The sequence below is a fragment of the Phocoena sinus genome, chromosome 17 (assembly GCF_008692025.1).
Source record: "Phocoena sinus isolate mPhoSin1 chromosome 17, mPhoSin1.pri, whole genome shotgun sequence".
Lineage (NCBI taxonomy): Eukaryota > Metazoa > Chordata > Mammalia > Artiodactyla > Phocoenidae > Phocoena > Phocoena sinus.
In genome coordinates, this window is record NC_045779.1 from 63,929,332 (window position 1) to 63,955,459 (window position 26,128).

General features: G+C 45.6%; 1 protein-coding gene across 1 annotated transcript in view; it reads left to right on the forward strand.

Moving 5' to 3' along the window:
* The window catches only part of FER1L6 (fer-1 like family member 6), a 179,428-nt gene that overhangs the window by 65,648 nt on the left and 87,652 nt on the right, over positions 1 to 26,128 (forward strand). The window contains exons 7-15 of the mRNA XM_032610333.1: positions 3,835 to 3,913; positions 5,229 to 5,385; positions 6,006 to 6,192; positions 7,209 to 7,401; positions 11,718 to 12,058; positions 16,132 to 16,240; positions 17,000 to 17,171; positions 21,014 to 21,134; positions 23,673 to 23,773. Coding sequence (XP_032466224.1) covers positions 3,835 to 3,913; positions 5,229 to 5,385; positions 6,006 to 6,192; positions 7,209 to 7,401; positions 11,718 to 12,058; positions 16,132 to 16,240; positions 17,000 to 17,171; positions 21,014 to 21,134; positions 23,673 to 23,773 — 1,460 coding nt within the window. The remainder of the gene's footprint in view (positions 1 to 3,834; positions 3,914 to 5,228; positions 5,386 to 6,005; positions 6,193 to 7,208; positions 7,402 to 11,717; positions 12,059 to 16,131; positions 16,241 to 16,999; positions 17,172 to 21,013; positions 21,135 to 23,672; positions 23,774 to 26,128) is intronic.

Sequence of the window (26,128 nt, forward strand, 5' to 3'; positions counted from 1 at the left end):
GTGGTTGCCATTTGGAGTCTTAATAGTTGCCTCGGAGTGTAAACAGCAGGACCTGCCCACAGGGGAGTTGGGTCGGCTACAGAGAGCCTTCCGCAGCCCTGCCGGGCGATTTCCTGTCTCCACAGATCAAGTCTGAGGAGTAGAGATGGAGAGAGCTTCCTGGTCCACACAGGTGCCTTACTAGGTTGGCCCACCATGTAGAGGGCAGGAATGAGAAGGAGAGTGCCCGTGTTGAAGCCGTATTAGTCCAAATGAGGGTAGGGCAGGCCAACCGGGATCACTGCCAACTTCACATCACACCACTCAGTAAAGGAACAGAGAGCTGTGTGGATGGCTCATTGCATCCATCTCACCAGACTGAGAAATCTCTGCTTCTCCCATGAAGAGCACAGTGGGGGTGTGTATGCCTTAAAGTGGTGGGGATGGGCAGGGGGCTTGAAGGGTAGGTGCTCTCTTCCCAATAAATTCTGAAAGAACAGAATTCCTACTTTATGTGACAACGTAAGATGTGTGGAGAATGAGGAAAGGTTTTGAACAGTGACACCAACCCTGATCAGAGTTATGAAGATGGCAAAACTTGTCTTGAAGACTTCCTTGCCTGTCATTATCACCCAGTCAATCTCTGTTATATAAATTATACTATATTACATTACATTACATTATATATATGCATATTATATATAAGTCGTACATTAAGGCTTAGGTAATAGTGGAATCGTGATATTCTCTTTCCCGGGGGCACTTGAAGAATGTGACTCTTGAGTAATGAAAAGTCAATAGGAGCCAAACATTCTTCACACGTGAATTTCAGGCGTGAAGACAGGTGGTGAGAAGATATTTCAGGACGTGGGGCGTTTTCCAGGATGTCTCATTGCATCACTCAGGCAACCACCTGTTTGTGGGATCGGCTTTATAACAGGCACCTAGGGGACTGTCTAGAGTGCAGATGAATAGTTAATAGCTAGGTTTTTTTAAATTAATTAATTTTTGGCTGCGTTGGGTCTTTGTTGCTGCGTGTGGGCTTTCTCTAGTTGCAGCAAGGGGGGGCTACCCTTCGTTGAGGTGAGGGGCTTCTCATTGTGGTGGCTTCTCTTGCTGCGGAGCACAGGCTCTAGGTGTGTGTGCTTCAGTAGTTGTGGCACGTGGGCTCAGTAGTTGTGGCTGGCAGGCTCTGGAGCACAGGCTCAGTAGCTGTGGAGTATGGGATTAGCTGCTCCGTGGCATGTGGGATCTTCCTGGACCAGGGATGGAACCCACGCCCCCTGCATTGGCAGGAGGATTCTTAACCACTGCGCCACCAGGGAAGTCCAATAGCTAGGTTTTATATGGCATCATAGACAAGGGTCATGACTCTCTGCGGGGCAAGTGGATTTTTAGCAGAGGATCAAAGCTGGTATTGCCTATCTCTGCTCGTCTCACTTGGAAGAAAAGAATACTTTGGTCTCCCTAAAAGACACTTGGGGATAGAGACTGAAGATTTTAAAGGGAAAACTACCCTTGAAAAGGGAGTGTTTAATATAAGTTTTCTGTTAGTCCATGAACCAAAAGTTAACATGTCCAGAAAAAATTCCATGTGGGAGAAGGGGGCCAGTGCTGTAAGCAAATGCTGTTGGGACAGCCAGGCTGTAGCAGACCCTGGTGGTGCCAAAGACCGTCTTCCCTTGACAGTGGCCCCAGGCATGCAGGGCCCCCTTCTCTCTGTGTGTGAGATGCCCTTGTTCTTGTAACCTAATGCTTGACCACACCAGCATTGCCTGGTGCTCACACAGGGTGGATGATGTGAGGAGGCCTCCTGTTATTTAAAGATCCATCTGGGGCTCTGGCTCATTATGCCCATAGGGACCAAGATGCCTTTGATCTGAGAAGAGAGCTTGAGTTAGGCTCATGTTTTTCTGTTTTTTTTTTTTTTTTTTTTTGCGGTTTGCGGGCCTCTCACTGTTGTGACCTCTCCCGTTGCGGAGCACAGGCTCCGGACGCACAGGCTCAGCGGCCATGGCTCACGGGCCCAGCCGCTCCGCGGCACGTGGGATCTTCCCGGACCGGGGCACAAACCTGTGTCCCCTGTATCGGCAGGCGGACCCCCAACCACTGCGCCACCAGGGAAGCCCTAGGCTCGTGTTCCTGCTGAGGGCTTTGGGAAGCTGCAGTAGCAGCTCTAAGCATGAGGGGTTTGAGGTGAGTTTTGTGCCTGTGGATTTAAATAGCTCCTCAACTGAAGCCAAACTGTCCTTACTTCCCCTTTGTTCTCTAACACCCTTGCAAACTCTGGACAAGGGAGGAAGAGTGGGAAGGGAGCTGGGAAGGGCTCTCATTTTCTTCATTTTTTGAAATCAATTGAATGTATTGTTTCTTACTGCCTCTTTCAAAAGGATCTGTTCAGAAGCTACAAAAGTCTCTCACTCATCCATCATTCAATTAGTCAATCACTCATTAACTCACTGAATGTTTATTGAGTGTTTATTACGAACAAGGCCATGTGGTAGGTAGAAGAAGGTAGGAAACTGTACTTGAATCAAGGAACTCATAGAATTTTACAGTTAGAAGGAAGCCTCAGAGACCATCTAGTCCAACTTCCAGCTGGCGTAGGAATCCCTCTCCACCACCTCCATGACACATGACATGGGGTTCTTGGGCACTACTTGATTATATCCAGAGATGGGGAGGTCACTACTCCTAGAGTAGCCCATTCCATTGCTGGGAAGTTCTGTTATAAAAAGTGCCTTTATAGTGAGCTGAAATCTCTCTTCCTGTAGCTTGGGAACCACACAGGGATCCTCCTCCCTCTTCTAGATGGCAGTATTTTCAAGTGTTAAAGACACTTGAGTTACCATTGCTTTTCTTCCACACTCTCAGTTTTCTCTTTTCTGGGTTAAAAGTTAAACCACTGGGGGCTTCCCTGGTGGCTCAGTGGTTGAGAATCCGCCTGCCGATGCAGGGGACACGGATCCATGCCCCGGTCCGGGAAGATCCCACATGCCGTGGAACGGCTGGGCCCGTGAGCCATGGCCGCTGAGCCTGTGCGTCTGGAGCCTGTGCTCCGCAACGGGAGAGGCCACAACAGTGAGAGGCCCGCGTGCCGCAAAAAAAAAAAAAAAAAAAAAAGTTAAACTACTCCTGATTCTTCAGCAGTTTTTCATGCAGTGTGACTTCTGGACTCAGGCCCAGCTCTGCCAGCTTCCTTTAGAACTTCCTAATCTTAATAGCATTAACATAAAAATGTGCTGCTCTAACCAGCCAGGCACTGTGTTGACTTCTAATCAAAGTATTGAGGATGACAGCCTCCTTTGTTCTGACTATTGTACGTGTCCCAAACTTCTCCAGGCAATAAGGATGAGTTCTCTGAGAAAGTGGTAAGCAAAGTGTTGTGGGATTTTAGGAGAGAAAGGGAATACTTTCATCTGCGGAGGATCAGGGAGGGCTGCTTGGAGGAGGCAGCATTTGCTCTAGGCATTTAAAGCTGGATAGCATTTCAAAAGGCAGAGATGGGTTTGAAGAGTGGGCTGCCCTAGAGTTCATTTTGGCTACAAACAAACAAACAGACAAACAAGCAAAAAAACACGTTTTAGGCAGTGAGATTTGATACATGTCCTTCAATAGAAAATTAGCTAAAATCCTGCTAGGAGATGAGATACAGCTGCAATACTTTGGACGCCCTGTACAGCCAGCCCTGAGGTTTGATAACCAAATGTCACTGTGCTCCAGATAAGTGTGAAGGCCAGACAAGGTTCAAGGTCTAGAATCCTCTTTGAATGGGCTTGTCATGAACCCATTTCACAGATTTATCTCCAAGGAGAAATCTAGTGTTGTCAGACTCACCGCTCCATCTCTCCCCAGGTCTTTCACCACAAGCTGATAGGAGGTGTACTGATCGGCTCCTTCCAAGTGGACCTGGGGACCGTGTACAACCAACCTGGTGAGAAAGCATTGCCTCCCAATCTCTCTCTGTTACTCTTCTCTTACTGTGACACCTGAAGGTCAGTTAGTTTGTGTGTTCTTCCATGTATCCATTTATTCAATAACACTGAGCACCAGTTTTACAAAGTGGAGCAAGACATGTGGCTCTTTTATTCTAAGTTCACAATCTAATGATGCAAATATCTTATATGTTCATACATCCGAGCAGCTTAAAAATTTTTTTTTCATAAATTCTGTCTAATTTACTGCTGTGAGACACAAGAAGGAAAGTTGGAAGGGTGTAGAAGTTAAGAATATGGACTCTGGGGCCAGATTGCCTGGCTTCACATTCCACTCTGCTCTTTCCTAGCTGTGCAACCTTGGGTTAATAACTTGACTTCTCTGTGCTGCCGTTTCCTTATCTGTAAAAATGGGGATAAAATAGCACCTCCTTATAGGGTTGTTGGAGGATTCAGTGAATATATACGTAAGTGAATATATGCATAAGAATGTATACATAAGCACTTTATAGGATCTAGCACAGAATAATGACTGTGACATGCCATCTGTGGGCTTGCTGTAATTATTATTATTATCCCTGATTTGTCAGAGGAGCTAGGTAGTTTGTCCAAGGTCAAGAGCTAATAAGTAACAGAACCAACAACACACATAGATCTTCTCATGAAAGGCCCCTTCTCTTCAACAGTGATTCCAACTCACATGACCCCAAGGGGGCCAGGCAGTGAGCATCGCTGAGTGCAGTGGGCTGGGTTTAATGCAGTCAGGGGTGACACAGGCTATGAGAAATGGGGGGCAGGGCTCACAACCCCTGTGGAAGGAGTAGCATCTACTCAACTCCTTACCACCTACAGTCGTGTGGAAATGTGGGCTCCGTGTGGCCAGATCTAACAGTTTTTAAGAAGGTAAGCCTGAAGTCTAGATTTTGTAAGAGTTTTGAAGTTTGGGCTCACCGTGTAAGTCAAACAAAAAGATCCCTGAGCAGCGTTTATGGCCTGTGAAATCATGTGTGGCTTCTACACTGCATTAATGTCCTCCTCTCCGGTCAAATCTAGACTCCTGTACAGGCAATTTCCACTGCGTTGAAGGCTTCCCAACTCCCTGTGGCAGTTTGGAGAAAAAGATGGAGAAGTGGGTAGGAAGAGAGGAGAGGAAGGAAAGGAGGAGAGAGAGGCAGCACAAGACTTGGAAATAACTGTGCTGAGCTGGCCCCTCCTGGGGAGTAGACGGTGGGGAGGCTTCGGGTTGGAAGAGAACTGGATGGAGCGTCGGGGTGCATCAGTGCAGGATATCTGAGCTGTCAGGACTTTTTGCAGGTCATCAGTTCTCCGACAAGTGGGCCCTGCTAATGGACCCCGGCAACATCAGGACTGGCACGAAGGGGTACCTGAAGTGTGACATCAGCGTGACTGGGAAAGGAGATGTCTTAACGCGCAATCCCAAAACCTCTGATGCCAAGGAGCAAATAGAAAAGTGAGACAGGTCCATTGAGGACCATGCAAGAGAAATGATATGTCCCAGTTTCCATGTCTCTTTCTTCTCCCTTTCCTTACGGGTTCATGAGAACTTCCAAGTTCAAGGCCTGTCCAGTGGGGATTCTGCTTTGTCAGAGGCACAACGATGTGTCTTATCAAAGGCGTCACTATCCTTTGGGAGGTCAGCTTCTAGGACAAGAACAGCCTGCCTTCCTATAATAACCCATAATAGATAAGCTATTCTTGAGCCTATCCTATTGATCTGAATTTAGTTGATTTTTCTTTGAAGGAAGAATAATTTCAGCCACTAGCTTGTAAAATGGGAAGACTTTATGCGCCTCTTCTAAGTGTTTATTCTTTAATTCCAGGACCTGAACGAGTTTGCATTCACTCTATTTTTTTAAATTAATTTTTATTGGAGTACTGCGTTCACTCTCCTCATACTCTGTGCTGTCATCTACACTAGAAAGAAAACTCATATCAGCGATGACTCCTATCTTTTCAGATTTTTCTCCTGTATCAGAATTCTTCTTTCTGCCTCCAAATTGCCTCTACCTTTTCTCTCTACTCTTTCAAGTGAGAAAGCTTTTTTATGTCTTATTTTTGTCCCCCCCCAAGGAACCTTTTGATCCCACAAGGGTTTCCATCAGAGAGACCCTGGGCCAGATTCTACGTGAGACTCTACAGAGCTGAAGGGCTGCCCAAAATGAACTCCAGCATCATGGCGAACATCACCAAAGCCTTTGCGAGAGACAGTAAGGACCTCGTGGATCCCTTTGTGGAGGTCTCCTTTGCTGGACAGACGGTGAGGAAGGGTCATCACCAATCCTGGCAGGCCTGGACTGGAATCTTGCTCTTTACCCAGGACACTGCTGGTCAAATGACATTAAGTTAAAATCAAAATTAGGAAGCGCCCAGAGAGAGGAAGCTTGTCACAAAAACGTTATACATCGCATGGCAGGAAAGTAGTGGAGGGCCACCCACTCCCTCACCACTGGAGCTCGTGGAGAGAAGTGAGGGGAAGACCACAGTGCAGCACCCAGGCAGGCAGGCCTCCTTCCTCACCTCTGGCTGCTTCTCTGAGCTGTTGCCCAGTCCCCAGCCCCCAGAGGATTACCACCTCCCTTTCAATCTGCTCTACAATCTACCCAGCTAGTCCTTGTCCTGTGTAAGCCTGGACATCCCTGTTCCCAGCTGTTCCCTGCTCAAGAGCCATTGGAAGTGCTAGGGCCTGGGCACATGGTCAGAGCTTAATCCTGGTTGGCTGGACTTGGAAGCTTCAGCTGACACACATGTTGTCTCCACCCGGCCCCTCCCGTTGGCAGGGTGAATCTTGGACTATTTCTATCTTGGACCCCATTGGCATATATAGGACATATATAACCCCCATATAGAACACCACCTCCATTGTATGACGAGGAAACTGAGGTCCAGACTAGGGAAGGGATTTGCACCAGGTCCAACTTTTATAAAACATGAAGTCAGGCTCTAACTGTATCTGCTGCAATCCTGGAGATGTATGGCACTCCTTCATACACAGGTGTCAAGTTCACCCCAACCCAGTGGATGATGAGAACTTCCTGAGGGCAGGACCTGTGACAACTCACCTTTGTCCCAGATGCCCAGCACAGTGTCTGGCACAGAATAGAACATCAGTAATGTTCATGGGGTGTAACTGATTTTCTTGGGTGTCGGTGGAATCAGGTTCATTATTTTTGACAACTCACTTTGTATTTCCAGCTGGTGTGAAGTTTTCTTTAGTCGGTCAAGGGCCCCTTTCACTTCCTTCCATGGCTCACATTTTCCTGGCTTTGTTTTTAGGGGCGAACCACGGTGCAGAAGAACTGCGCCGATCCTGTGTGGCACGAACAGGTGGTCTTCAAGGAAATGTTCCCTCCCTTGTGTCGGAGGGTGAAAATCCAGGTATGGGATGAAGGCAGCGTGAGTGATACGGTGCTGGCAACGCATTTCATCGACCTGAAGAAAATTTCCAATGAACAGGATGGAGATAAAGGTAAGGCCACATGTGTCTGACTTGGAGATTGGGTCTCCAAATGATTGATTTAGAGCCTTCATCTTCAGAAAGAGAGGGTTGGAGCAGGCAATGTCTTAGGCACCTTCCATCCTCTGTGTGGTCTGTGGCTTGGGTTGGTTCAGGGTGGTGAACAGAGCCAGACTCTGGGAACCACGAGGCTTGTTCCCTGTCCCATGTCTTCCAGGAACATTGCTGTGTGTCCTTGAGGAAGTCACTCCCTCTCTCTGGGCCTTAGGTTTCTTAATTGAAAAATGAAGAGTTTAGATTAGATAAGAGGTTGGCAAACTGTGATCCATGGACCACATCTGGACTACCACGTATTTTTGTATGGCTCACAAGCTAAGAATGGTTTTTACGTGTCTATTTATTTATTTTTAAAAATTAATTAATTATTTATTTTTACTTTTGGCTGCGTTGGGTCTTTGTTGCTGCGTGTGGGCTTCCTCTGGTTGCGGCGAGCAGAGGCTACTCTTCGTTGCAGTGTGAGGGCCTCTCGTTGCGGTGGCTTCTCTTGCTGCGGAGCGCGGGCTCTAGACGTGCGGGTTTCAGTAATTGTCACACGTGGGCTCAGTAGCTGTGGTTTGCGGGCTCTAGAGCGCAGGCTCTGTAGTTGTGGCACACAGGCTTACTTGCTCCACGGCGTGTGGGATGTTCCCAGACCAGGGCTCGAACCTGTGTCTCCTGCATTGGCAGGCAGATTCTTAACTCCTGTGCCATCAGGGAAGTCCCGGTTTTTACGTGTTTAAATGGTCCAAAAAATATGGTGCCCTCAACTCACAATGGGAACTCAAGAGCATGAGTATTTCAGGGAGGTCCTGCTGACTGCACTCAGAGAGCCAGGGCAAGAATGGAGAGTCCCAGCTAATCCACAGAGTCAGGCAAAGGAGTCTTCACCCAAGATAAAGCTCTTTATTTATAAAACCTAAATTAATACCTGTTAATTCTCTAAATACCCCAATCTACCTTCCCTTTTTTAAATCCCAATGCAGTCTTCCTCTGCACTACAAATTTGCATTGACCAATGTATATATTTGTGTATATGTGTGTATGTTTGTGTGTGTGTATGTGTGTATATATATACACACACACACATACACATTATACTGAAGGCGTGGCTTAAGCAGAGAATGAGATTTACACGTTTTTATGCCCTGCACAGGGTGACACCATAGAAAGGCCTTGATAAATATCTACTGTTTAAATATTCATGATGTGGGAGGATTTGCCACAGGATTTCTTTCTGCAGAAAGCACACTCTGTCCACCTACAGGATTTCTCAACCAGACATAAACATGTTACCCACAGACTTCCCTGGTGGCGCAGTGGTTAAGTATCCACCTGCCAATGCAGGGGACACGGGTTCGAGCCCTGTTCCGGGTAGATTCACATGTCTCAGAGCAGCTAAGCCCGTGAGCCACAACTGCTGAGCCTGCGTGCTGCAACTGCTGAAGCCCACGCACCTAGAGCCCATGCTCCGCCACAAGAGAAGCCACCGCAATGAGAAGCCCATGCACAGCAACGAAGAACCAACGCAGCCAAAAATACATAAATTAAAAAAAAACCAAACACGTTACCCACAACTTTTCAGAAACATCTTGATGGGTTCAGGGAGATGTATAACAATGGTTTAAAAAGTAGACATCGGGGGCCATGGGAGGGGGACGGGGGGGAATGGAGAGAGGAAGTTTTCAGGCATAAAACTATTGATAACACTAAAGCATATGGAAACTTTTCCTCGTCAAAAAGCGAGGGGATTGTTAAGCAAATTATGATATATAGTAATGGCTAACATTCTAGACATCTCTTAAAGACTTGTGTGAAGCACTTAATATTATCTCTTTTAATCTTGATAGGTGAGATAGGTACTATTAGCACCCCCATTTTACAATTGAGGAAACCGTGGCATTGGGAAGTTAAAAAACTTCCACAGCTTGAAAATGGCAGACCTGAGAGTTGAGATTTGAACCCAGGCAGTCAAGCTCAGGACCACCATGCTATATACTGCCTGTCAAAATGGAATATTCTGTTGTCAAAGAGATGTTTGCATAGACACTGTATATTTTCCCAGATGCTCTGTATTAAGAAGGGAAACTACTTATGCTAAGAGTAAGTTAAGATTAGTAGGTCTTTTCAGTTCTACATTTAGAACATATCTCAGAATATTTACTTCTCTCAATCTCCACTACCGTCACCCTGGTCCAAGCCACCCGTGTCTTCAGTTTTTTTTTTTAATATAAATTTTTAAAAAATTTATTTATTTTATTTATTTATGGCTGTGTTGGGTCTTCGTTGCTGTGCGCAGGGTTTGTCTAGTTGTGGTGAGCAGGGGCTACTCTTCGTTGCAGTGCGCAGGCTTCTCGTTGCGGTGGCTTCTCTTGTTGCCAAGCTCGGGCTCTAGGCGCAGGGGCTTCAGTAGTTGTGGCTCGCGGGCTCTAGAGCGCAGGCTCAGTAGTTGTGGTGCACGGGCTTAGTTGCCCCGCGGCATGTGGGATCTTCCCGGACCAGGGCTCGAACCTGTGTCCCCTGCATTGGCAGGTGGATTCTTAACCACTGCGCCACCAGGGAAGCCCACGTCTTGAGTTTTTATGGAGAAGTAGTGCTTGAACCACTGTGCCCACATCCATTCTTTGTTTTTAAATTTTTATTTATTTATTTACTTATTTCTATTTTAGGGGAAAAGCTAAAGTCTTGACAAAAACATGGTACTAAAACAGGAAACTAACGAATGCAAAACAAAACAGAAAACAAAACAAAATCAAACCAGCATGGACTTCTGTTTCCACCTTTGAAGATAGCTGATTCGGGACTTGCCCTAGCACTTTATTTAGTTGTTTTCTAACTTTTTATTTTATATCAGAGTATAGTTAATTAACAATGTTGGGTTAGTTTCAGGTGTACTACAAAGTGATTCAGTTATACATATACATGTACCTACTCTTTTTCAAATTCTTTTCCCATTTAGGTTGTTACATAACATTGAGCAGAGTTCCCTGTGCTGTACAGTAGGTCCTTGTTGGTTACCCATTTTACATATAGCGGCCCACATCTGTCCTTAGAACCCATCACATAGTAACCAGGGTGATCTTAAAAACACACAACCGGTTAGGTCACATCTTTGCTTAAACCCCTCTAAAATATTCCCATAATTTCTAGGATACAGTCCAAAATCCTTGTCAAGCCTCCCGAGACCCGCTCACCTCTCCAAACTCTTCTCACCCGCTCACTCTCTGGACTCCAGCCACATTGGCTTTCTCTTCCAGTTCCTTCTATCTCCAAGCCCCTTTCCAACTGCCATGTGCTCTTCCCTCTGCCCAGAACTCTGTCTCCTCTCTCTCTGCCTAACTCCTCTCTCCACGCCACACCAACCTGTTTTGTGTCCTTGCTGCCCAAGATACGTCTCCTTCATAGCATTTGTAATGTGATGTGAATATTTATTTGTTTAATGTTTGTATCTGCTTTATTCTCTACTGGGCTCTGTGTTTTGTGTCTGCCATGATGCCTGGCACATGTTAGGAGTCAATAAATGTTTGATCAATGAGTGAACAGATGAGGAAGCAAGTTGGCATTCAGTCTTACTACAATTGTGGACAAGCGTAGATATGCATGGAAGAAAGACTAGAAAGGATTGTAGCAAAATGGTGGTTGTGGTTGTGGCTTTTGGTGATGGGATATTCTTTTTTTTTTTAATTAATTAATTAATTAATTTTGGGCTGCGTTGGGTTGCTGCGCACGGGCTTTCTCTAGTTGAGGCAAGCGAGGGCTACTCTTCGTTGCGGTGTGCAGGCTTCTCATTGCGGTGCTTTCTCTTGTTGCGGAGCACTGGCTCTAGGTGAGCAGGCTTCAGTAGTTCAGGCACGTGGGCTTCAGTGGTTGTGGCATGAGGGCTCAGTAGCTGTGGCTCACGGGCTCTAGAGCACAGGCTCAGTAGTTGTGGCACACGGGCTTAGTTGCTCCGCGGCATGTGGGATCTTCCCAGACCAGGGATCAAACCACTGTGCCACCAGGGAAGTCCGAGATATTCTTTTTTGTTTTGTTTTGTTTTTTGGCCATGCCAAAAACTTGCGGGATCTCAGTTTCCCAGCCAGAGATTGAACCTGGGCCATGGCAGTGAAAGCCAAGAATCCTAACCACTAGGCAACGAGGGAACTCCCCGTGACAGGATATTCTGTAAATATTTTCTCTTGTCTTTTCTTTATATTTTACATTTCTAAATGAATGTGCACAATTTTCATAAAGCAAAAAATAGCCACAGCTTGAAAGCATAACTAGGTGACTGAAGCTTGGTATCTTTACAGGCTTTCTACCCACATTCGGACCTGCCTGGATTAACCTGTATGGCTCACCCAGGAGCCAAAGTCTGATGGAAGACTACCAGGAATTGAATGAAGGTTTCAGAGAAGGCGTGTCGTTCAGGGGCAGAATTTTGGTGGAGATTGCTGTGGAGATCCTCTCGGGAGGGACACAAGAGTTTAAATTCTCCAAGGCACTCAAGGAGCTCAAGCTGTCTTCAAAGGACAAAGACTCCAAATCTTCCAAAGACTCAAGTAAAGACAAAACTGATGGAAAAGCCCAGCAGGCTTCACACAAAACCAACTCAACAGAGGTCGAGGTGGAGCCTTTCGATGCGCCTCTGGAGGTAGGTCTGAGCGCTGCTCCACCGCGTCTGTGATTTGAGCCCAGAGCAGGGACAGCACCTGCCACAGGCTTCCAAAGACCCGCAGAGGTGACACTGCCCCTCCAAAACATGTGTTGGCTCATGTATTCCGGGGTTGGTCCTCTGCCTCTTCCTGCTCACATCACAGCCATCTGCTCGTGATACATTCCATCCGCGTCCCCCCCAAATACGGATTCCCATGGCAACCAAAGTAAAAGAGAAATAAAAGTGCTCTGGGGGAGCTGGTGGGAGTGGGTGGTGGGTTGATGGACTGAAGTCTATCCGTGGCCTAATTTTGTTTAGTTTTGTGAGCTTAACGTACGCTCTGGATGTGAGATAATGTGGGATGAGGGATGAAGAGGAAGAAGAGTGGGTGACAAGCTGTGGGATGAAAGAAAGTGAGAAACCTACTCTCCTGCCCCCCCCCCCACGGCTGTGGGGAAATCACAGCTGGAAGGAATGGTTATCTTTGCTTGTGATTCAACATAATGCACAGCAGCATTTTTTAGCCCAGTTCTGTGCTATGGTAGAGAGATCTGGGGCTCCAAGAGGAATACAGACCATGAATATCCTCCCAATTGTTTAGTTCAGCAATAGTACTTTGTAATTGCAAACGAAGGAATTTTATGTTTTGGTGGGTAGATTATAGCTTGGATGATTCTACCTCTGGGAGTGGGTTTCTCAGGTCATCCAGGCAATAATTTTAGATGGGGAAGGGAGGTAATGGCCAGTCTTCCTGAGCTGTCCATTCCTGGTAGAGACTAGACAGATGGAAGGATTTTTAGTATGTGGGTCACCTTAGCTTTGGAAGAGCCACTTAATTTTACTGCTGGGAGCTAATAAATCTTAAGAAACAGTGCGGGGGAGAGGTTGTAGCTCAGGGTTGGAAATCTTGGGGATTGGTCCTATTCATGGCTCTGATACTAACACCCCTCCGTGTTTCAGTTTACTCATCAACAGAATGGGGTGGTAATGGTCCCTCTGTCGTAGGCACCTCCTGGAGTGAATGAGGGAATAGTTGTAAAATGGTCCGCAGAGTTCTTAGCACATCCATGGTGAGCAGGCAATACCTTTGCTGTTGCTGTGGTTACCAGTGTGTTTCTATGGTTTACTCCCACCACCAGGGGAAGGTTATTCAGAGCTCTCCACCCTGCTTGACTTTTTTTGGACTTTGCCAAAAATTGTGGGTAGCTTAGTGGCCACCTAAACTGATATCCCCTGTATCTGTCCCTGTTGAATGTTCCATTCTTTTCTAAACAGAGGTTGCAAAGTGGAAAGGGGCTAGTTGAAGATTTCTTTAACCTAAGTTAATATCTTCAAGATATTTTGCTGAGGTCATCTGAAAAAGTAAAGTCTAGCAGAAAGCCAGGGTGACTGGGAACTTATGTAGGGTAGAGCATCCATTTTTCTACAAGGCCAGGGGGCCATCTTGGCTATTGTGTGATCTGAGGGGGAAAATTCAGACCCTTATTTCATTCAAACCCTTATTTCTCCTCCCTCCTCTCTTAATCTTGGCTTTCTGGTTTGTGGTCAGTTCCTTGCTGTGTTTATTAGTTATCTATTGCTGTATAGCAAATTACCCCCAATTTTAGCAGCACGAAATAAACAAATGTTTATTTCCTCTGTGGGTGAGGAACTTGGGAATACCTTAGCTTGGTGGGTCTGGCTCAGAATCTCTCATGAGGTTCCCATTTAGATGTTGGTAGGGGCAGCACTTATCTGAAGGCTTGACTCAAGCTGTAGGATCTAATTCCAACATGGCGCACTCACATGGCTGTGGGCAGGAGGCCTCAGTTCCTCACTACATGGACCCTTCCATAGGCTGCTCGAGTGTCGTCATGGAAGATGACTTCCCCCAGAGTGGGTGATCCAAGAGAGAGCAAGGCAGAAACTGCTATGTCTTTTATGACCAAATCCATGGAAGTCACACCCTGACATTTAGGCCACATTCTAATTGTTAGAAATGAGCAGCAAGTCCAGGCCATGCTGAAAGGGGTGGGGGGGCGGAAATTAGCCTTCACCTTTTAAGGGGAAGATTTTCCAAGAATTTGTGGACATATTTTAAAACCACCACACTGGGCTCCTCCTTTTCCCAGAGTCTCAACAGCTCAGAGTTTGCCCTTACCAACATGGTAACATCCCTTTTCTGCAGCATCTTCTTTTTTAGCTCTCCAGGGTCCTCCAGCTCTAATCTCCTTTGCTGCAGCCTTACTCTCATTGCATATCTGGACAAATGAAATCCCATGTTGCTGGCTTTCAAAACTCACCCTATCACCACCATCAAAGCTTTTCTCCCTTAGGTCAAACTTCGTATTCATTTTTAAATCCTCAGCATTGGAAGGAATAAAAATAGAGTCTGACTCCATGAAATTTATGGTTATAGAAAGGGAGATAAGACATACAAAATAAATATACAGGAAGTGGAAGGTGATAAGTGTGATAAGTAGGGACAGAGAAAGTGCTATTATTTCCTGGAGTGAGTGCAGTATAATGATTAAAATGTTGGGCTCCCAAGTAAGACAGCTGGGTTTAAGACATGGCAGTATGGTGCAGTGGTCACTGCCCCAGCCTCTGGACAAACATTCCCTGTTTGAATCTTTGAGCAAGTGACATAAGCTCCTTAGGTTTATTTCCAATAACAACCTCTACTTCATCGGCTCACAGTGAGGATTTAATGAATTAATACAACAAAGTGCTTATTAGAGCCTGGCACGTAGTAAGTGCTCTCTAAGTATTAGTCATGTTTAGTAACTTTGGACAGATACCTTAATCTTTCATGGAATTGCAGTGTCTTCATCTTTAAATGGGTGTAATAGAAAGATCCCCCTCCTAGGATAGTTATGAGAATTGCATGAGGTAACGTAGGTAAAATTCTTAATACCACATCTGACACATAGTAAGAGTTCTGTAAACATTACCATCATCATTTTTCTAACTCAGGGAGTCAATGGATGCTTCCAGAAGAAGAGGCATTTGGGTTGGACCTTGAAGGGTGGGTGGGATTAAGACATGAATTATAGTTGAAATACTTATGGTGACTGCCACTTGCAGCATTGATATGAGTAGGCTTTATAATAGGTATTGCACATGGATGATCTCATTTCTTCCCTGTGTGGGTCCTACTATGATGTTTATTTCACAGACAAGGAAAATGACACCCGGGCAATGGACATGGCTTGCCCAAAGTCAACAGCTAGGAAGTAGCAGAGTTGGGATTTGAAGAGGGGATTGGCTGGCCTTGGAACCTGCTGTCCCTCTTCCAGGCTCTATGGCCTCCATTCCCTTCTGGTCTCTGAGTGGTTTTTAACCTCCTCCCAGATAGTAAACTTGGCCCCATGAAGGCACGATAAGGGGCTGGCTTACAGCCAAGGGACACAGTGGTGGCAGGTGGGAGTGGTGTGTGCTCTGTGACTAAGAGCCAGCACTAGGTCCCCACCCTGTCCCACATTTTCTGGTCAATAGAAACATTTCCTGCTGATGCCAACAGCACAGGAGGCTCGTGTGTGAAGGAAGGGTCTCAAAAAAGAGAGAGGAATACAGGTCAGGGCTCTTGATTGAAGGGAGCTCTTAATCTATGAAGCCACAACAGCTTTATTTCCTTAAATGAACGCTATTGCTTTTTCTGCTGAGTTTAATAAGTCCAAGGGTAAAACCAGAAAGAGCAGACTATAAATCCAGCTCATTCAGCCTCTTCGCTCAGAAATGTGATGCTGTGTCATGTGGTGTCCCAGCTACACATGCTCCTTGAACAATCGACCTCTTAGAAAGATATGTATACCAAGCTTACCTTTAAAATAAAAGGAAATTTGATTGTAAGGTTGAAGCTCAGGAGGTGGAGACTACATCATTCTAGATAAATGACTGAATTTGGATTTGCAATTTGTAGGTCCTGGTTTCTGCCAGTCTGATTAGAGGGGAAACTATGTGCCATTTCAGGCTGACACCAAGACTCAAGTTTCTATAAATTACCTTGGACCGGGTTGGCATCACTAATTCAGCTTCCTCCTGCTAAATAAAGAGGGAGCCCTGTCTAATGTATTTTTTTCTTTCTATAGATTGTACCAGAAAAACAAGAGGAATTTTTACTCTTTGGAGCATTTTTTGAAGCTACCATGATTGACCGGAGGATTGGAGATAAACCCATTAGCTTTGAAGTTTCTATTGGTAAGTGCAGACAAGCACGGCGCCTGGCACATGGCATGAACTTTACACCTACCTCTTAAATAAATGAATTAGTGTGTTACGTGAGGATGGTAGCACTCTGCTGGAGGTTTGCACCTCAGGAAGAAATGAATAAATCCTTGTCCACTCTGGTGTCAATATGTAAGGGATAGATTTATTTTCATACTTACAAAAAAGGATTAAGAATATAATCCTTGCATTCAGACAGACTTGGACTACTAATTCTGTTCCCTTACCCTAGGCTCACTTAATTTCTCTGGGTCTCAGTTTCTTCGTCTATAAAATGGGGATAATGATAACTCCTCTTGGAGCTGTTGCAAGGGTTTAATGAGTTAATGCATGCAACATGCCACACATATAATAGGTGCTGTTATTATAACTCCCAGCAATCTTCCTGGACTGATGTACATCTGGGAAAACCACTCCAAGAAAGAGCATTCCAACAGAGAAGGTCTTGATTTATATTTGGGAAGTTCTCCATCAGTGGAGCAGAAGGAAATGGAGATGGAATCCAGTTAATTTGTAACTTAAGTAATTTTTACAAAAAACCCCTAAGATGTATGTTGATGATGGCTTAGTGTCATTGTTAATCTTATTTCTTTGGTCTGCCCATCACTCTGCCTTCATACTGAGAGCTTATTTCCCTGCCCTGGGAAGACATAAACTTGGATCCTTTCTGCCAAGCAGCCTGATTCTGCTTATTGACACCTGGCCCTTCTCCCCTTGCTACTGGCTCTTCAGGTAACTTTGGGAACTTGATTGATGGGGGATCGCATCATGGGAATAGGAAGAAGTCAGTTGACCCAGCGGAAGAAGATGCCCTTCCACTGCTGCATGAAGGAGAAGGGGACGCAGCCATGCCCATGGTCTCCACCACTCACCCCGAGAAGCCACTCGTGACAGAAGGGAACAGGTAGGAGACACAGCAGGTGAGAGTAGCCGGGGTTTCTGACAGTAGAAGCTTGACCAATTTCTGGGACTGTTTGATTCAGTTCTTCCCTAAAACTGGAAACATTCTTTATCTTATTTATAAGAACAAGGTGCAGGGCTTCCCTGGTGGCACAGTGGTTGAGAGTCTGCCTGCCGATGCAGGGGACACGGGGTCGTACCCTGGTCCGGGAAGATCCCACATACCGCGGAGCGGCTGGGCCCATGAGCCATGGCCGCTGAGCCTGCACGTCCGGAGCCTGTTGCTCTGCAACAGGAGAGGCCACAACAGTGAGAGGCCTGCGTACCACAAAAAAAAAAAAAAAAAAGAACAAGGTGCAAACAAGGGCAACATGGTAAGTGCCACTCTCCTGAATTCTTAGTAACATGTTGACAGCTCTCCAAACGACACATCCAGGGGATTCATGTAAGGGCAGAGCAATGATGATGGTTATTATTATCATATCTGAAGCTCCATTCATTCTATAACTTTGAAGCATAACAAGGTAGGAAGGTCAGATGTTAAAATTTCAATCCCAAATCCTATTAACAGTTGTTATAGGCATCTGAATATAATGTAAACTCAAGTTGGTGGAATTATTAGATACATGATTTATTATCTTATTTTTGCCCACCATCAAACTGAAGAACTCAAAAATGAGCATCAGCCACCAGAAAAGACCGTTTCAGAAAACTGCTGGGGCACCTACATGTGCCCTCACTGATCGTTAATCCAAGTAACATTTCAACAGGCAAAGAGAAGTGAAATTATAGAACTGTCTTAAGAAAGTGTTGTCAACCAAATGGTTTATGAGAAGGGAAAGCCACACGTAGAGAAATTCTTCTGTGTTCTGAGCTTTATGCCATGAGTAAAAAAATATGATCTCACTGGATTGTCATAAGAGAACATGGCTCTCCCTGTTCACGTGTGAGGGGATGGGAACCACATCGTTAGTTCTCTTCAATCTTCGCTCTTCTCTCTCTGGGCACGAACCCATGGCTTACCGACCACTGTTAGAATAATGACTTTCACATCTGTTTCCCCAGACGGGCTTCTTTCCTGAGCAGCAGGTCCAAACACCTCCATTTGGGGGTCCCTGGATTATTCACCAGACTCATTGTCTTCACAGACAACTTTGCCCCTTTTCCTATCTTTCCCATCTCAGAGACTGGGCATAACATTGTCTGCATCCTCCAAGCCACAAATCAGAAAGTTGGCAAATGTTCAGTTTTCCCTTCCTACCCGTATCCAATTAGTGATGAAGTCTGGTCAATTCGAGTTCTCCAGTGTGTTCTCTATTGCCATTTCTTGAATCTGGCCTGTCAGCACCTTTGGCCTCAATTATTTTAAACACCTCTTACCTGGCTTGGATCTGTTTCAAGAAATTCACTGAACTATCTATCTGAACTCCCCAGTCCCCTGATTGACATTATACATTCGCTGTCTGTGGCTTTCAGAATTAATTTCAGAGGACATTTTTTTTTTTTTTTTTTTTTGCGGTACGCGGGTCTCTCACTGTTGTGGCCTCTCCCGTTGCGGAGCACAGGCTCCGGACGCGCAGGCTCAATAGCCATGGCTCATGGGCCCAGCCGCTCCGCGGCATGTGGGATCTTCCCGGACCGGGGCACGAACCCGTGTCCCCTGCATCGGCAGGGGACTCTCAACCACTGCGCCACCAGGGAAGCCCAGAGCACATATTTTGTTGATTTGATCCCTACCCACTTCTCTACGATAACCTCTGGGTATTCCCCAAACCCCAGCGTTCCCGAAGCGCCATTCCCCCGATGGGTCCTGTGGTTTGCTGTGTCTGGGCCTTTGAACACGCTCTTCCTTCTGCCAGAGGCAACAAGCGCCCTCCTCAGAACTGCTTGCTTCTGTTACCTTTCAAGACTAAGTTCAAGTTCCCTTCCCTGAATCCCAAGTCTTATTTGGACCTTCTCTACTCACCTGCATCAAACATTAATCACACTGCATTAAGATATCTTTACTAGTCTGTCTCCCTATTAGACTGTGAGTACCCTGAGGGCAAAGGACTGTGTCTTGTTCACCTTTGGATCTGCTCATCTCCATGCCAGGCACATAGTAGATGCTCATAACTGTTTCTGAATGAGTTAAGGACATGCTATAACTGGGTGGGGCACAGGGTACTATGTGGGTAGAGGGGGGCAGTGGAGGAGGTGAAGAGTTGGGAAAGGTCACAACAAGGGCGGCATCCTAAAGGGCGAGAACGAGCTTAAGGGACAGAAAGCGACTGTCTGGGACAAAGTAGGAAGCAGTAAGTGAAAATAATAATTTTTGAGCATGGCCTACATTTTCTAAATCCTGTCTCTCCCATGGACCACCCTCCCCCTCCCACAGACCACCTTCTTTGGGGTCTTTTTTATGGGTCCCTGGCAGCCACCCTCCTTTACACGCACCAAAAAGGACCCCAAACTTCCCAGCCCTTTAATGGCTTCTCTGTCCAGTCTCGAAACTGAGGACATCAATGAACAGGATCTGCAGCTCTGGGAGGCTTTTATGAGACTCTCAGTGGTACTCTGCATCCTTTCGCTGGGATCCTTTTGGCAGTGAAAACATCCCCACCTTGTTAGACTAGCCCGTTGTTGACTGTTGGAGGGGATGTCAGGGGATGTAGTATGGGAAGGGTTTGAGAGGAAATGAGAGCTCTACGGAACCCTCCGATGGACCTCACATTAGTCCTGACAGGCTGGCTCAAAGAGACCAAGATGCCATGCTGGTGTTTTGGGGCTTTATATTCCTGTCACTATATTGAGGCCCTGTCCACATAGTGGCAAGCCAGGGTGGTAGCAGCTGAACTGGAAGATTTTCTAATAGACCACCACACACACACATGCACGCATGTGCACACACACATACACACACAATTTGTCTGTTGCCTCCATGACAAGACTGGCCTGCCTTCCACGTTTCTCTTCACACAGACCCGGGTGTTTGTGGGACAATTACAGGCAGCTGGGGGCAAACCTCGTTAAGAATATCGCTGTCTTTAGGCAGGGAACTTCAGCTTTTTGCTACACCTCTCCCATCTTCCCTGCTTTCACATCCATCCCTTTCCTCCTTGGGAACTTAATTCTACCGGTTAGTTCCTTCTTTTCTGTCTTCAGTCTCATCCTCTTAACTTTTTTCTTATCATCATTTAAGCACATCCAACCATCGCCATCAGCCATTCTCTTTGGCTCCACAGCTCCCCTTCCAGCTACTTTGCCATCCCTCTCATCCCTGCTTAGTCAAGCAGGTCATCTGCATTACCGGCACCAATGCCCAGCAACAATACATTTTGTGTGGATGGATGAATGGACGGCAAGCCATGGGATGCTGACGTTTAGTTTGAAGCACACGACTTCATCTTCATTAATATTATTACCCTCTTAGATTTCTCTAGCGATTTCAGTTTATAAAATACATTCACATCTGTTATCTTGGTTGATCCTTACACAGTCAGGGCCCAGCATATAGACCTTAAAAGGAAAAAGATGTTAGTTTTCCTCCTTTCTCTCTTCTCTCAATTGGAAAGAGAATTTCTCCTTGAAGAGGGCTTGCCTTGCCTCTTGTGAGATCATTTCTAAACTTTGCCCTGGGTCAGAGGGTGGTAGCTTTTATTACCTCACCGCTGTAGCCATATAACAGTTCGTTGCTTATTGTCTATGGATCCCCAAGTAAAGGCTATGGATGGAATTAATAGTTTGACTATTTTGTCGTCACCCTTCCCCCAACCCACCCAGAACATACAAACATGAACAGGTTACTGGGATTGTCTGAAAAACACTGATCACCAACTAACTTCTAGACCTAATGTGTTTTCCCAGGAATTACAACTATTTGCCATTCGAGGCCAAGAAGCCCTGTGTCTATTTCATCAGTTCTTGGGGAGACCAGACGTTTAGGCTGCATTGGTCCAACATGCTGGAGAAAATGGCAGACCTCCTGGTAGGTGACTCTGACAGGTGATAGATTTGAATATTGGGAAGCTGGAGGCAAAGGGGATTTTTTTCCACCCAGTAGAGGGTCTTGACCTCAGTTTAAATACAAGTGAATCGAGGCTGCTGCATTTGGAGGACACCTGGCTCCTACCACACGGACCCAGGGGAACGAGAATACATTTTGCAAAATCCCTTGACTTTAAATCAAATTATCCAAATTCAAATCCCTGCTCTGCTTCTAACTGTTATAGGACCTAGGGATAGGCCACTTTCCCAATCTCCAAAGGCAAGGGATGGACAGCTTTCTCACAAAATTGATAGATCTTAGCTTCAACTAATATAAAATGCTAAGTCCTAAACACGGTGGACAGCTCCTCCAAGTTCAAGCCCTGACACCTCTCCAGTCCTACATCTCACGGGCTCTTCCTCCTTACTGTGTTCCAAGCATGCTGGTCTCCTTTCAAGTGCCTCAAAGAAACCAGGCTCCTCTGTGCCTCCTAGCCACCTCCATGCTGTTCCCTCTGTCAGGGCTGCTTTTCCCCTTCATGTTTCTCCTGTGAAGCCCAGTCAACCTCTAGGGCTCATATTTAAGCACTTCCTCAGAGAAACCTTCTTACTCGCTCCCTTTTACCCTCTTCCATCATATCCTGCTCTTTTCCTTCAGAATTATGTGAGGAATTGAATGTGTGGAAGTATTTAAAACAGCACCTATATGTGAAAAATAACTAGGCTGTCCCACCCAACCCCTGCCAGGTGGAGCGGGGGAAGAAAACCTGGAAACACTGCTCCTTTGGTATCTCCCTCCCTTTGTGATTCCTTTTCGTTTACTCCACATTCCTCTTTGCAGCCCACACATCTCACGGGCAGTGTCCTCTCCTCTCTGTCCCACTGTGCCTCACCAGGGGACCCTGGTCTGATCCCTCTCATTCCATGAAAACCCACACGAAGGAAAGCACACATTTCTCTCTCCCGTTTGCTTTATAATTCTGTCTCCAATTATGTAAAACACGGTATTGGGGGCTTCTCTGGTGGCGCAGTGGTTGAGAATCTGCCTGCCAGTGCAGGGGGCACGGGTTCAAGCCCTGGTCTGGGAAGATCCCACATGCCGCAGGGCAACTAAGCCCGGGTGCCACAACTATTGAGCCTGCGATCTAGAGCCCGCGAGCCACAACTACTGAAGCCCGCGCTCCTAGAGCCCGTGCTACGCAAACAAGAGAGGCCACTGCAATGAAAAGGCCGCGCACCGCAAGGAAGAGGAGCCCCCGCTTGCCGCAACTAGAGAAAGCCCGCATGCAGCAACGAAGACCCAATGCAGCCAAAAATATAATTAATTAAAACAAAACAAAACACAGTATTGCCTCTGGCCATGGGGATTGCAGGCATCGTGGAGACGGGGTCTGAAAGCGGTCATGGAGGCTGGGTTTGGAGTCACGCCATGGGGAGGCCATGGACTCGCCTTTTACGGTTGGTCTTGCTTCTCCTTCAGACAAAGTAGTTTATTTCTAAAAGGCTTGAACAAACAAATCAGAATTTTTTTATCCCTAGAGGCCATAGTAGCCTTGAGCACTTGTTTCTAATTCTTTCTCAGAGCCAGGATCCCTGCCATGCGTGGCATATCATGGCTAACCTGACTGAATGTTTACTAAGCACCAAGCACGGTTTGAAGAAGTTCATATCTCCCTATGGGGCTATAGGTGGGTACCATTATTACCAGATTTTACAGATGAGGAAACTGGGCAGAAGTGGGTGAGGTCACCTGATAAAACCTGGATTTGGATGTCGTAGGTAGTCTGACTCCCAAGCCTAAACCTTTAACCGCTCCACAGTGTTGCCTGTACTTACAGTGAAGGGGGAAAGAGGGAAATATATGTCCCTAGGCATGTGATGGAGGATGTTGTTGTTGTAAATTCTAGCAAAGCAGTGGTGACATGTACACTGCCCCTTGGGTGCCATTTTCCTCCAAGCCATGAAATGGAACCCTAGAATTTAGGATCCAGAGGAAAAGTACAAAGATTAAGTACACAAGCATATAGCCAATGTCATATACAACCTGTCTTCTTTTCCCTCAACACCCCACCCCTGACAAAAACCCCCATAATCAGAAGAATTGATAGCCTGTTAGTTTCGGGGATTATCCAGTGTGGTTATACTCCTCTATAACAAACTGGCATGAACATTGCTTTTAAAGTTTTTGATAATTCTATCTAATTTACTCTACTTTGTTAGGTATTTCCCATGACATTAGGTTTCCCTCACAAGGTAGATTCTAAATAAATGGAATAAATCTGGGACAGAAGCAATGAGTTTGAACAACACAGGAGAAGACTTGAATCTGGGCCAATTCCAGTTAAGAAAGGAAGGTTCGAAGTTAGAATGCAGTAGCATTTCCCTGTTCAGACATACACGAAAAAACAAGAGATATGTTCCTTCATTTTCAAAACAAAATATTAGTTCGATATTATTTCTGTGGGTGTTAGAATCAGTATCTCCACTATGGTGTCTCATTCCCACCTCTCATCCCCCCACCTCTGTGGTTTGTTTTCAGGATGAAGGTATAGAGGAAGTGAAAGAACTGATTAAGATTTCAGAGGAAGCCCCGGAAGAGAAAATGAAGATGGTGCTCACTGACTTTGTCAGTCAAAGCAGGTACTGCAGAGACAGCTGTCATCTGGGTAGCTCAGCAGATACGGAATCAGCTTTTAACTACCTTAGAAAATGGTCGATTTTACGTGCATTCATACGGGCATTGAATAGTGTTATATCCACCTTAATTTTGTTCAGTAATTTAGCTGCAACTGTGGGCTCACTACTGCTTCCTGACACTTAACTAAAACATAAAGCAAAGCGGGGAAAAACAAAGGAAAAGAGAAGACAAGAAAGACTGCAGAGACATTTTATGAAACAAGAAAAATGCTGGTAGTGTTAGTGTCCAGCATGGCTCTTTGCATCTGGTAGGTACTCAACAACTATTTGGCAAGTAGATGGATAAATTATATCAAATGCTATTTAATAGAATTTTTTATACACCACATTAATAAGCACCAATTAATGACTTTTATTCCAGGAGGTAGACAATATAATAAAAGATGAAACAACAGGGTGTATTAGTTATCTATTACAGAGTAACAATAACCCTCAAATTTAGTGGCTTACACATTTATTATTTCACAGTTTCTTGGGTCATGAATGCAGGTGTGGCTTAGCTGGGTCCTTGGCTCAGGACCTCTCCCAGGCTGCAATCAAGGCATTGACTAAGGCTACAGTTACCTCAGGGCTCGACTGGGAAGGACTCACTTCCCAGATCACTCATACGGACATTTGCAGAATTCAGTTCTTCATGAGCTGTTGGATTGAGGATGATTGAGGACTCCATTTCCCTGCTAGCTGTTGTTTGGAGGTCATCCTCAATTCCTTGCCACGTGAGCCTCTCCAAGCTACCTCTCACGGCATGGCAGCTGCCTGCATCAGAATGAGTAAGAAAGAGGAGTCAGAGAGAACATGCCAATAAGATGGACGTCACGGTCTTTCATAACCTAATCTTGGGCGTGCCATCCCATCAGTCTTGATGTCTTCTGTTAGAAGCGAGTCACTAGGACCAGTGCACATTCAAAGGGGATGAACTGCACAATGGCAAGAAGAGTAGGAGGTGGGGATCATTGGGGCCATCTTAGAGGCTGCCTTCCCGATAAGGAAACAACCTGATGAATTGGGTCAAGACGTGAGCAATAATGAGAATTTGTTATAATAGAATCAATGGAAAAGGAATGGCTGTTCATGTGATGGAAAGAAAAAAATTAATAGATTCTTGTGTTCAGCTTTGTAAGTTTCGTCTTTCCTAATCTCTCAACTACCCAAGCCTTTTTCACTTAAAAAAAAGAAAGCAAAGAAATAAATATGTAGTTTTTTCTCTCTTTCTTTCTTTTCTGTTTTTCATATAGAAGCAATATATATCAGGGCTACTCCTGCTGTGAGCTAAGTGTCACCTGCAAATCCCTTGAAGCATCCTTAAAAGCTTCATCGTCATATTTTTAGAAATTGCGGGCAAATTCATAGCTCAATAACTTTTCTCTATTAGGGGGTTACTTAGAAGTGATAATTATTCCCTTTTCTCTTCAAGTTTAAAGCCAACTGAAAAAATATTCATGAGGGTCAGACAGAGATCAAACGTTCATTTTATATTTGGTAAACCTGGATTTGAGAAAAAAGTTTGTACCTGAGGTCAAGGAGACTTTGTGGTCCCCCCAGCTGTTTGAGGTTGAGCAGCTGGACTTTGGGGCTTCCCACCAGAAGGGACAGGCCACCTGCTGTGTACAGGTGAGGAGGCCGCCCACAGCTGGCAGTGGGCGGGGTCTGAAAGATGAGGGATGGACAGAATCACGTGCCAAAGTCATCTACCCCCATTCTGATGGGGAAATAAGTTACTTCTCCCCCTGTGAGGAAGGGAGAGAGATTAGAAGCATCCATGTTTCCTAGAGCTGATCCATCCTGGGAGTGGAATGGATTCCTTCTGCCTCTAGGAAAGAAAGGTAGACAGGTGGCACCAAGACTCCCTCCTCAAAATAGACTCCTTTTTATTCTTTTTAAAAATGAAGAGAAAATGCAATGACTAGTATGTCCAAAGAAAATTTCTGATTGAAGTTTCCAGTTACCAGCAGGCAGAGCTCTGGTGTGGGACCCCTCCCTGGAAGGTGTGTCATCTTAGAACCCCCTTTTGTTCTTTTGTAATTGATTCTTTTCATCACAGAAATACCACATGCTCATCTTCAACAACAACAAAATGCAGGATGTATAAAGGAAAAGTGTTCTCAACTCTCTCTCCAATCCCACTCAGAGAGAAGAGTTTGATTTGTCTTCCTTTTTTTCTGTGCATTTGCAAACACACACATTCATAAAAATAAACGTCACACACTTTGTTCAGCAGATTGCTTTTTCACTCAGCAATGTATCACTGGTATCTTTCTACAGTAGCACCTAATACTCATCCCCAGTGTTCGGTCACGT